Source organism: Anticarsia gemmatalis, chromosome 18 (genome assembly GCF_050436995.1).
Source record: "Anticarsia gemmatalis isolate Benzon Research Colony breed Stoneville strain chromosome 18, ilAntGemm2 primary, whole genome shotgun sequence".
Classification (NCBI taxonomy): Eukaryota; Metazoa; Arthropoda; class Insecta; order Lepidoptera; family Erebidae; genus Anticarsia; species Anticarsia gemmatalis.
Window position 1 is genome coordinate 3,074,477 of NC_134762.1, and position 12,428 is coordinate 3,086,904.

The 12,428-nt window shown below is 34.9% G+C and overlaps 1 protein-coding gene across 1 annotated transcript in view; it reads right to left on the bottom strand.

The window, feature by feature from the left end:
- Positions 1 to 12,270, bottom strand: part of v (Tryptophan 2,3-dioxygenase vermilion) — a 24,174-nt gene extending 11,904 nt beyond the window's left edge. Inside the window, exons 1-3 of the mRNA XM_076125772.1 lie at positions 12,129 to 12,270; positions 5,160 to 5,332; positions 4,219 to 4,352 (exon numbers count right to left, since the gene is read on the bottom strand). Of these exons, the coding sequence (XP_075981887.1) occupies positions 4,219 to 4,352; positions 5,160 to 5,332; positions 12,129 to 12,145 (324 nt within the window). The 5' untranslated portion in view covers positions 12,146 to 12,270. The remainder of the gene's footprint in view (positions 1 to 4,218; positions 4,353 to 5,159; positions 5,333 to 12,128) is intronic.
- Positions 12,271 to 12,428: the final 158 nt, after the last annotated feature.

The window sequence follows — 12,428 nt, forward strand, 5'->3', positions numbered from 1 at the left end:
TTTTACATGAAGCGATTGCCTATCGGACCTTCACAATCCATGCAGTTACCTACGTTTTATCATGATATCTTTCGGTAATACTGGTTGTCAGACTTTCAAGCTTCTCAAAGGTCAAAAATGACAGCCGGAACCCACAATTTAACGCGCCCGAAACACGGAGGTATTCAGTATGTCTAAAATGGTCACCCATCCACAGAACAACCTCGGCAAGCGTAGCTTAACGTCAGAGATTGATCCGCGCGCCTATATAACTAAGCCACGAATAATAATGTCAAACCTCGTGACTATACGCATAATACTCTATGTTACGTACAATTCACAAATTAGTTCTCAACAACTCAAACGTTGCTCTACTTTCATCATCATATCACTAAATCCATACGTAATTAAATAGCCTCATGTATATAAAAATATGTTGTGCCTTCGGGTCGTATGTCATGGTCTCGCTATCTGTAGTTTTTACGTTCATATTTAAGAATAATGTAAACAAGCTCTAGTGACGGCTGTCTTACGTAGTTTTGTATTACGCATTGTTTTTGATCATGTTTCTTTTGTGCGGAATTATAATGGGCGACTATTCTTTATTTAGGTCAGAGCGAAATTGCTGAATACTTCGGTCAAATTGCAGTTGCCTAAAATGCCGGTCGAGTCGAGTGTACCGCTTATAAAATATAAAAACACGAAAATGCATATATTAATTCTCGGCATAGGGGACACGATAGGATATGTAACCTGAAGGTAGGATAATCTCATCCAAAGTGGGATGTATGCTCACGCTACCCGAAAACCGTTTCAAATTATGTATGAAAAAAGATGTCGCTTGTAGAACGGTGACTATTACGTTTATTCCATCTAGTCCTACCAGTAGTTCGATAGTCGAACTGTTTGGATGTTTTTATTCCAATTTGTTATACTGACGGATCGAACTATTGGGAAACGCGGATTTTATTCCAAATAGAGCTACTGACTCCGATGTACAGTGAAACAAAAAATAAAACATCACCTACTTATTTTTCATTTTTTTTTATAAAATAGAAAATAAAATAGTTTGAAAGTCATAAAACAATCATGATGTTTATAAATGGTGACATCTGTAGGACGTAGATGGATCTCTGGCGAAAGAGGTGGTATTTGAAATTTTACCTCGAAATTTCTAAACAATGTCAGTGATAGCCGAGTGGTTTAAGCTGACACCACCCACGAATGGCCCCCCCCTTGGCCAGCGTGGTGGACTCAAGGCCTAACCTCTCCCTCCCCGTTTGGGGGAGACCATTGCCCTGCAGTGGGACAAAAATGGGAAACTAAAAAAAAATTGTGAATAAAAAAAATCATTGACATGTAAACACATTTTCTAACATCCTTCACAGAGGATTGATAAGAAATAATAAAATAGACAATTTCCTCTTCCTACATGACTGTACCATTATATTCACAATAGCACTATTTGGAATAAAATCCGCGTTTCCAAATAGTTCGATCCGTCAGTATAACAAATTGGAATAAAAACATCCAAACAGTTCGACTATCGAACTACTGGTAGGACTAGATGGAATAAACGGACTATTTAGACTTTTGCTGCAGTGCAAACTTTACTTGTGCATTGTAAAGTTGCCTTGCTTTTGAGGATTGTATTTGCGTTTGTATTCAGTCGCTATATCTATATTAGAATACATAAAAAAATTGATATACTTATTAGACGGTAAACTTGTGTCATAAATTTGAGTTTGTGCAGTATTTATATCAGAATCGATATTCGATACAGTTAACTAACTACCACTTCCTTTGCATGACTATCAACCCAGGTTACAATAAGGGTAATTTACCCAGCAATGTGATTCATAAGAGACTGTGCAAATGTATTTTTTAACTTCTTTTGATGCGTCAACCCGTGACCATGAAATGCATTCGCGTTTATTTCCTTAAGTATAGATTGTATTAAACTTTTTTTAACTTATTGCTGTCCTACTACTGAAGGGTCTCCTCTCGAATTATAGGATGGCTTAGGCATTGATTGAACTACGCTCGCCTTGAGCGGGTTGGAGAAATTGCATTCCCTCAATCACGGTGATTTCCTACTTAGTTGAAACAAATGATATTCATATAGATTATTTAAAAATCATTAATTCCTACATAATAATATTTAGTTATTAATAACTGGCGTGGAATATTATTGACATTTAAACGCAAAAATACATAGCGGAAACAATATAACATAATTATTATAATAACTTTGGGAACAAGTTTGGTGACGTTTCTCTGCTAGATAAACAATTATATTATCTGTAATAGGTTATGTGAACTTATGTCGAAGCTCTGATGTAATGTATCATGTGTTTGATAATGCAATGTACTGTAAATAATGTATGTATTTGTAAGTAATCTGACGCCGAAATATGAAGGCATTGAATCTAATTATTTTGTACGTAAGACATTCTTTAGATAAGGTTTCAGAGTTAGTTTAAAGAATGGGGTCACATAGCATGCGCTAAATAACTTTGTATCTCTGAATATAGTCTCAAGCCACTGAGAGAAAACCTAAGTGTTCTTTTTTTATTTTATTTTCATTTTGTCGTCGTCATTTTGTGTCGCGGGGACTTTTACAAACATACAAACAACGGACACAGAGTGCAATTAGATCCGAAACAATTATTTGTGGATCGCACATTGTTATTGGAAGTCGTAATTTTAAGGTCTTTATCACGTGTGTCTTTACTATTGTAAAGCGGCTTGCGGCTATATTCAGACAGTCAAAGTAAGTTTCCGCTTGCTAAACCGCCCATATAACATGGACATCTTGAAAGACGTCTTGTTTACCATACTCACAGTAAAATGACTTGTACAAATCTTTGAAATCATTAAAATATATATTAGGATACGGGAATTAACGCGAACACGCATTTTACCTTAAAATGCCTAACGTTTCGGCGCAGGTTGCACTCGCCGTGGTCGCAGGCACGGCATTACATATTAAACATGCAACGCGAGAGTTTAAAAGTTAAGATCATTAAAATATATTTAAACTAGTAATAATATGATAGAATAAAAGAAAACTAAATGGTCTGAAGGAGCTAAACACTTGAAAAGAAAGAAGTAGCTACGTGTCGCGCGCAAACGGTGGACACTTGATATCAAAAGCAGGGTTAATCCTATTAAGAGGATCACATAGAAACTATACACGTAGAACGAAATTATAAAACGGCTCGTCTGAAACTTTACACTCGAAAGCTTCTTGTGTAAAATAGGCCTATACTGCCGGCTTTCTTTGCGTCGAATAAGATGGAACCTTTTTTCGACAGAGGACAAATCCGATGTACGGGCGCGTTCCCACTATGTCGTGACAACAGATAGTCGTGTAGTTCAAATGACGTCTCTAGCTGCTGTTTCCATTATAACGACTGTTTGTCGTCAAAAATTGTTATCGTGTAGTGACGACGACATTTTATCGTTTGCACAGCATTAGCAAGCTACACATCTAACGATTTTTTATCGGTTTACGACTGTCGTGCTAGTCGTCCCCGCTGTCACGATAATCTGTAGTCACTGCAAAAAAATGTCGTAGACGACAGTAAGTCGTGTCGTTCTATATGTGAACACCTCCATTTAAACACATGAGCCACGACACTTAAAACTACGCGACTATCTGTCGTCACGACATAGTAGAAACGCGCCCTAACTCTGTGACAAAAAATAAAACATTTTCTAAAACTCCAAAAACTTAATTCTCCTTCATTCCAAGCAGATTTCAATGTTAGTCTTTGCATTTGTTGATCATAATGCATAAAAAAAGTTATTCTTATCAAAATAATAATTTCGCATTGCATGTTTATTATTTACACATAGTAATTAACTAAAAAACAGCTGATGACGACAGCCAATGAAATCAGCGCCGAAACGTCAAGCAATCAGAGGTAAAATTGTAAAATGCAATGCCTTAATTACCATAAAATTTAACCACCACTACCTCGATTCTCTACCAGTATCGACTACTGACAACCGGCTAGTTATCGAAATTTTGACATTTAGAATGTACTGACAAAAAAGTTTCTACGACGCCTGTCAGAGGCGCTGATCAGATTTTTGTACAAAATTTCTCAATGACAGGTCGGTTGTCGGTAGTCGAGAAAATAAAGAATTGAGCTACACACCAAATCTTTAATCATCATAATATTCTATTCTACCAGATTATTAGATAACAGTATCTTCATTTATAAATCTTACCTTTAGAATAAGGACTACTCGGTTTAGCCTCTTCAATATTTCCATGGTGTGACTCTCGTCGAGACCTTCCACGTCCAGGAGTGACCGTACCGAGTCTACTTCGAAGATTATCTGCTTGAACCACAGTTCGTATGCTGGAAACAGGAGAACAATCTTTAATTACAGTGATTAAAACAATAACAGAAATGTATCAATAAGCATATATTCTCTGAAAAAATAAAGTAACATGTTTTAATAACTAATATATTAAGACACTTATTTTCCGTGTTTCGGAAGGCACGTTAAATTGTGGGTTCCGGCTGTAAATTTCGAAGATTTTTGACAGTCGTTAACAGAAGTCAGAAGCATGAAAGTCTGACAACCAGTCTTACCGAAGGGTACTTTTTTATAATCCAGGTAACTGAGATGTGGAGGTCAGATAAGCAGTCGCTCCATGTAAAACACTGATATTCAGCTGCATCCGGTGAAACTGGAAGCCGACCCCAACATAGTTTGGAAGAAAGGCTAAGCCATGGTAATGATATTATGATACTTACTAGCTGACCCGCGCAACTTCGCTTGCGTCACATAAGAGAGAATGGGTCAGAATTTTCCAAATTTCATGCAAATTGGTTCAGTAGTTTAGGCGTGATTGAGAAGCAGACAGACAGACAGACAGACAGACAGACAGACAGACAGACAGACAGAGTTACTTTCGCATTTATAATATTAGTATGGATTTATCGGCTAAGTCCAAATAGCTACGGGATTGACTTAATAAAAAGTTTATGTAACACTTCTGCCAGACTCAAGTACCGGATCTGACAGAAATGCTACCAGGAGTATCCAGGGTTATCCTGGGCCGGATAGAAATAATAAATATGTCAGAATGTTTTCCAGGACCCTCAACTTTCGATGGACCAGGCGCGAGCGTTACAAGCAAACTATCTTTCTAATCTTACCTTGATGAGTAACAATAAACAAATGCTCATCGTGCACCGGCTTGGAGGATTCAGCGCTGAGCATTCTCTGAGCAGACAGTAGCTTGTCCAGCATCAGGTACTCTCCGTACAGCATACCAGCCTCGTTGCCGAGGTGGTCGCCTTCTTGGCCCATGTTCTCGTCTATACCACTCCTGGGAACAAAGAATTCGATATTATTGACGCTGAAGTACTCAGAGCCAGTTGCGCCCACTGGTGGGTAAACGATCTGTGGGCTAAGAGACTCTTGCCGCGGTCTTGTCATGGTTGGTACCTTTGCTTCGTGCTACGGAGGGCACGTAAAAGTCATCAAAGACATAAAAGTCGGACCCGGCTGTTGTCTACGAAGAAAACGGTCGCTAAGCCATGTCTAAGGCGAGTGGGGCAATTTGGACAACTTTGACATCAGGTTGGCCAAAAATACAATAAAATAAAATGAAAACACTATTATTTCTTTTCTGACTGGTTTTTTTTCCTAAAAGGGAAAATTTTCAAAAGTAAAATTTGCCATTGCCATGTTTTAAGTTATGACTGGCATTGCTGTCTTTAGTACGAATATTGTATTGTGGTTACTTTACGATTTACTTCTTTGCAAATCAAAGCGGCCGAAATAATACAAAATTAAAATGCGATCTCTGATTTTATTCTGACGTCGCTTTTGCATATTTCTTTTTCTAGCCTTTTTTTATGAATCTGAATATTTGAATCTTAAATCCGGATCTATATTTATACCCTATTTGCATTTAAACATGTTACTAAATATAATTTACTTAATTTATCAATAAATAACGGTAAAAAAATCTATAGAAAAAAAATATTTTTATTATTTGTTGCGAAAATAAACGAAGTATTTCGCAATATTTATAACTGGTTTCACTACATACGCCATTTGTTTATTAATTATAAATATTTGGTCCAAGATTCTACGCTTCTTTCTATAAGTATGGACGTATAATCGTGTAAAATCAATTACTCTTTGGTTGTAATGTTAAGGCCATGGTTATAAATGGCGATAAGAAAATGCCATAACAATTTGCAATACGAGTAATAGGTACGACACGAAAATCTCAAATGTTGTAAGCAGGTAGCTAGTTCTCAAAGTCTAATATTTATACTATTCTGACGACCCCACTTAGTACTTTTTTAACTGGGTAATTGGGAAAAGACGGTATAAACACAGGAATCTATCTACACAATCTAAGTCATAGGGTCACTTGTAGTTATAGCCCAATAATTGAATTGTATTGTTTTTGCGTATTGTGTGAGCTATGAGACCCTTGTACTAAAATTTCACGGAAGGGTTAAACAAAATTTAGGATTTAGAAAATCAGTGACTCGCAGACTCGCAGCCTTATGCAGCTGCCTTTGGCCTGTTTAATACTGCTTCTCTCTCTGCTTCTTTATTTCCGAAATACACATATTTATTAATAAGAATCCAGATTTTCATGACTGCCACAGCTCTCAATTAAATTGTCATACAATACAAGGTGTACGTTACGCCAGCAAGAAAGTGTCACCTAGAGTGATATAAGTAGAACGTATAATTAGTGCGCAATCTGCTGTAAATGTGCGCCGCATAAAAAAATTGTGCATGTTGTAGTTTTGAAAAAAAAACGTAAAAACGATTCCTGCTGGAGTAACGTTGTTCTAGCAAGAAAATTCTAGACGAATTATCGGAGAGATAAAATACATACATGGGCAGAGAGCTTATATTTGTGCAAGTATGTGCGCCATAAATATAATTTGTGCGTCTTCAGGTTTTCGAGATATTGCGTTTCTCGCTGCAGTAACGTTTTGCAAATTCGTGTATCTCCAAGACCATTTTATGTGCGCCTGTAGAATGAACATACACGAATAGCTCTTAATTTGTGCATATTTGTGACATAATTAGATGCCAGATAATATTTATAATTTTCAAGTAATCGCGCTTTATTGAAAACTTAAAAAAATATTGTAGCGCCTAAATGAGAAGACGTATAAGCTCGCTAAAAACTGTATTCGTTCCATCTTTTTGTTTATAATTACCATAAAAAGTTTCAAAACAGAACCTACAAGCGTTAATGAATAATATTACTAAAAGTCGAAACGACGGCATCATAACTTTGACGCCAACAAACAAGAAACTGGCTCAACCTAAGATGTGTAGATGTAAACCAAAAATTAGTGCATTTATCAAATAATATATAGTAAAAATATCCAGCTTCAACTGTTTCGTGTTAAGTAAATATTAATATCAAACCAAAACAGTTATTCAGCGCAGGTTATCCGACCAAATTCGAATGACTACAAAAAAGCGACGGATTCATACGTGTCGATGACCTTCTTAACTTTACTCGCTAACTGGTTGAAACGTATTGTGCCCGAGTACAGTGCAGTAGAAAATAGTTAAAAATAAATAACTTTTGATTAAATTAAACATACCTATTCTTCTATCATTCTATTCTAGCTGTTCCGGTAACTTTGCGCACGATTATGTACATCATTTGTTGGCCGAGATATAATTTAGTTTTGGGTATGATAGTATGATACGCGAACGTAGTATAGACCGGTTAAAATTATTATTCTTTTTTATCCTTTTATTAATTGCCTAATTTGAAAACCCAAACCTAAGCAGCCCGATATGTGAAACTTGAGTTGAAGTTTTCAAATCCGGCTATTCTTTAAAAAACATAAATTGATAACAAAATATAACGCTCTATAGGTTTTTATTACGTTCGCGTACTATATAATCATACCTAACCAAAACATAATTATATCTCGGCCAAAACAACAACTACTTAATATTTAAATTTCACGCCATGATGGTACTGAACTACTTTAAGTGATTTTATTGTTTGTGTACTTAAGTAAATGAAAAACTGATCTGTGATTTTAAATAATACCAAATGACTATACAAGGTACAAATAGTTTAATTGAACAATGTTTGTTCTAATATTTATAGGTAGAAAATTTGATCTGTGATTTGTTGCCATAATTACTTTAAGAATCATGATTATGATAATAAAAATAATATTTTTTTAAACCAACAAGCTCTTTGATTTCATATGATCAGAAAGTACATTTAATACCTAGGTATATTACATATATTATATTTTTATTAGGTCATTGTAATAATAATTCCCAACGAACATTTGAGCGTGACTGTACGAACACAGTTTAGGTGTAATACGTTTAATAAAGGAGGTCATCGATACGTATGAATCCGTCGCTTTTTTGTAGTCATTCGAATTTGGTCGGATAACCTGCGCTGAATAACTGTTTTGGTTTGATATTAATATTTACTTAACACGAAACAGTTGAAGCTGGATATTTTTACTATATATTATTTGATAAATGCACTAATTTTTGGTTTACATCTACACATCTTAGGTTGAGCCAGTTTCTTGTTTGTTGGCGTCAAAGTTATGATGCCGTCGTTTCGACTTTTAGTAATATTATTCATTAACGCTTGTAGGTTCTGTTTTGAAACTTTTTATGGTAATTATAAACAAAAAGATGGAACGAATACAGTTTTTAGCGAGCTTATACGTCTTCTCATTTAGGCGCTACAATATTTTTTTAAGTTTTCAATAAAGCGCGATTACTTGAAAATTATAAATATTATCTGGCATCTAATTATGTCACAAATATGCACAAATTAAGAGCTATTCGTGTATGTTCATTCTACAGGCGCACATAAAATGGTCTTGGAGATACACGAATTTGCAAAACGTTACTGCAGCGAGAAACGCAATATCTCGAAAACCTGAAGACGCACAAATTATATTTATGGCGCACATACTTGCACAAATATAAGCTCTCTGCCCATGTATGTATTTTATCTCTCCGATAATTCGTCTAGAATTTTCTTGCTAGAACAACGTTACTCCAGCAGGAATCGTTTTTACGTTTTTTTTTCAAAACTACAACACGCACAATTTTTTTATGCGGCGCACATTTACAGCAGATTGCGCACTAATTATACGTTCTACTTATATCACTCTAGGTGACACTTTCTTGCTAGCGTAACGTACACCAATACAAGTGTATCTTAGAAAAATATGTTGCCCATTTTGACCTTTTCCTGTGAGTAATTTCAATTGACACCTGTCTCCCACCTGCTCAGGAGTGCAGACTGTATACATAACCAATTATTAGATGTGGTATTTCGGTAACTGGTATTTCGGGTTCCCGTATTCAGTTAGACTGGTTCAATTGCAACATGGACTTAATTATTCACGGCCCACGTGGTTTAAGTGATGAATGGTTATTTCTTTAGACATGTAACCAAATATGTCACAATTACCAACTTGAAAATGACGATAAGTTAATTAAAGTGAATGGGTAAGCTTAAATGAATTTGGATTCATGTGTATCCACCATTGTTTATTTTATAGTATACTAGAAGCCACCTGCGACTTCGTTCGCGTGGAAATCTTTCCCGTGTAAATCCCGATCCCTCGGAAACTCCGGGATAAAAGCCTATGTGTTATTATATTCTGAAATTCGTCATAATCGGTTCAGTAGTATTTGCGTGAAAGAGTAACACACTCAACTCATACATAGGTACACAGATACTCAAACTTTCGCATTTGTACCTAATATTAGTAGGATTGTAGGACTAGCTTCGTCCACGAATTCGTCCGAGTGATAGTTTCATCTTCGTGCCAAAATCAAATAGGAAAATATCATAAACCTTTTATATTTGACGATGTTTCCTTTTCACGAACACAGTGGCCCTCAATAAATTGGTAATAGGAAAACAAGGTTTACATCACTTTAGTGTTATGCATAACACTTATTGTTGACAGACCTTAGCGACATTTTGATAACGCGGTAATATATTGGATCGCCGGTGCTACAGTAAACAAATCAACTTCTATGCCAATATTACTATTATTCAATATTAATATGAAATGAATATTCATTGGTATCAACGCGAATTTAACCAATTTTCATAATTAAAATTTATCAATTTTAATAGTAGAATTACTTATTTGTGTAAAGTTTTTGCACTTGCACGGTAGCGGGATAAAACTCAGATAGGTCTAGAGGGATTTGTGACAAAAAACACAACCCAGAATCTATACTAATATTATAAAGCTGAAGAGGCTGTTCGTTTGAACGCGCTAATCTCAGGAACTACTAGTGCGTATTGAAAAAAATATTTTACTGTTGGATAACCTTTTCATTGGGGAAGGCTATAAGGCTATATAACATCAGGCTACGACCAACAGGAGCAGAGTAACAGTAAAAAATGTTACAAAAACGGGGAAAAATACGACCCATTCTCTCTTATGTGACGCAAGCGAAGTTGCTCGGGTCAGCTAGTGTAGAATATAGACTATGGTAGAGCTTTAGTGGAATGCTGTGAGGTAATATGAGAAATAAACAGTTATAGAAGAAGTACAAGAGAAGGCTTAGTCCAACAGTGGGACGTTATAATAATAATAAATATATTTATATGAAAAACATTACGTCGCTACTTTATAAAATTGCATGGCCCATTGGTGTAATTTTCATCATAACACATGTTGTTTTTATTTATAATCACTGGTATATTATAAGCAGCTTCAATACGAATGTAAATTAGGCTTCAGAATTGACTTTTTATGATGACTTGATTATTATGGAGCTACAAAATTGCTTGAGCCCAATTAAGCAAATAGTTTGCGGAGAAGCCAGTTTTGAGAGTGTGCATGTTAGCTTTCTTGCATTAATTCAAAGTCACAAATTTTGTTTTGTTTTTGTTATCCAATGAACATGCTGGCTACTTAAAAATGGTTCCATGGAAATGTTAAATTTTGCGATAATAATTCGTCAATTTAAAACAAAAAATCACTAATTTTTTTTTTATTTTTTTTTTTACTTTTTGCAGTTAACCTTTTTTAGTTACTTCCTATTTTCTTTCCTTAAAAATACTGGTATTCAACTGCTTCCGGCGAGACTGGAAGCCGAAGAAAGGCTAGGCTGATCAGTAAATCAGTAGTGATCAGTTAGTTAAAGCTACCAGTGTTTTAGATTTCGAGTTTTCGAATGTATATCACCGAGTTTATCAAAGTGCAATAAGGATTACGACTTGACAACAAGCAATAACTGATCAGTGTATAAACAATAATAATATTATTACAACGCGGTCTTGTTTTCAATGCATTCTGTATAACGCATGAATTGATGAATTTTGATCAGTCGTAAAGTTAGTAAAGTCATTGAATGTTAAACATTTTATTAGGTAGGGATCCGTGAGAACCGGAAGTTCATAAAACTATTAATTACCTAATTCTTTTTCTACGAATTTGAATTCGACTATAAATGGCTTTTAATGTTTACATTAGATTTTTGTATTTTTTAGCATATTTCGTGGCTCAATACCGAGCAAAGACTTCTATGTTTAATTAAAGACGAAAAAAACTTTTTTTCATTACCAAAACAGAACTGAAATATTTATTGTAATTTATAATAAATATAACTAGGTACCTAAATATTTTCCGGTAAGTTTTCACGATGTAAGTACCTACTTAGTCGGTAACTTTAATAAATACAAACAACAATTTCAATTTTATTTCACGCTGTAGCAAAGTAAATAAGGCAAAAGAAACCATGCCATTTTTATTTTATCTATAGGTAATAATAGAAGAAAGTTATTATTTACATGAAAACGTTAGGTTATTATTATTCTTAGATCCAACGGCTTTTTTTCCCCGCACCATGTTCTTAAAGACTGATTTATTGTTGTAATTATTTTAAATATTACTCAGAGGGTAGTAACGACTTAACAATTAAATTCTTAAAATGATTATTTTATCACACTATGATAGCCTTTAGTATCGGGAAGTTAAAACATACATTGATAAAATGTATAAATACGTCAAAAATCTTAAAATTATTTTTTAAACCATTTACATAAATATTTTCTAACCTAATAAGTAGTTCAAAAATAAAAAGTCACTTTAAAAATAAAATGCACTCACCTCATAGGGCACGCCATTTTCGGATATTTTTTTAAAATTCAAAAACAGAAACTAGTGATGCGCGTGTGATACGCGCTTTCGCAGCGCGAGCCGACTCGATACTGAGTGCACATTGGTTTCGATTTCGTCACTTACTTGAGTACTGATAATGTAACTTAAAACTGTTGTTTAATTCGATCGATTGACCGATGGCTAAGCTAATTCGTAGTGGCTGTGTCAGCAACTCGCAGTTTTAGCGGGAAATTGTGCATGTGAAACTTTCCTTTATTATTTGATGCTAATGTAGTAGCTGATGCAATA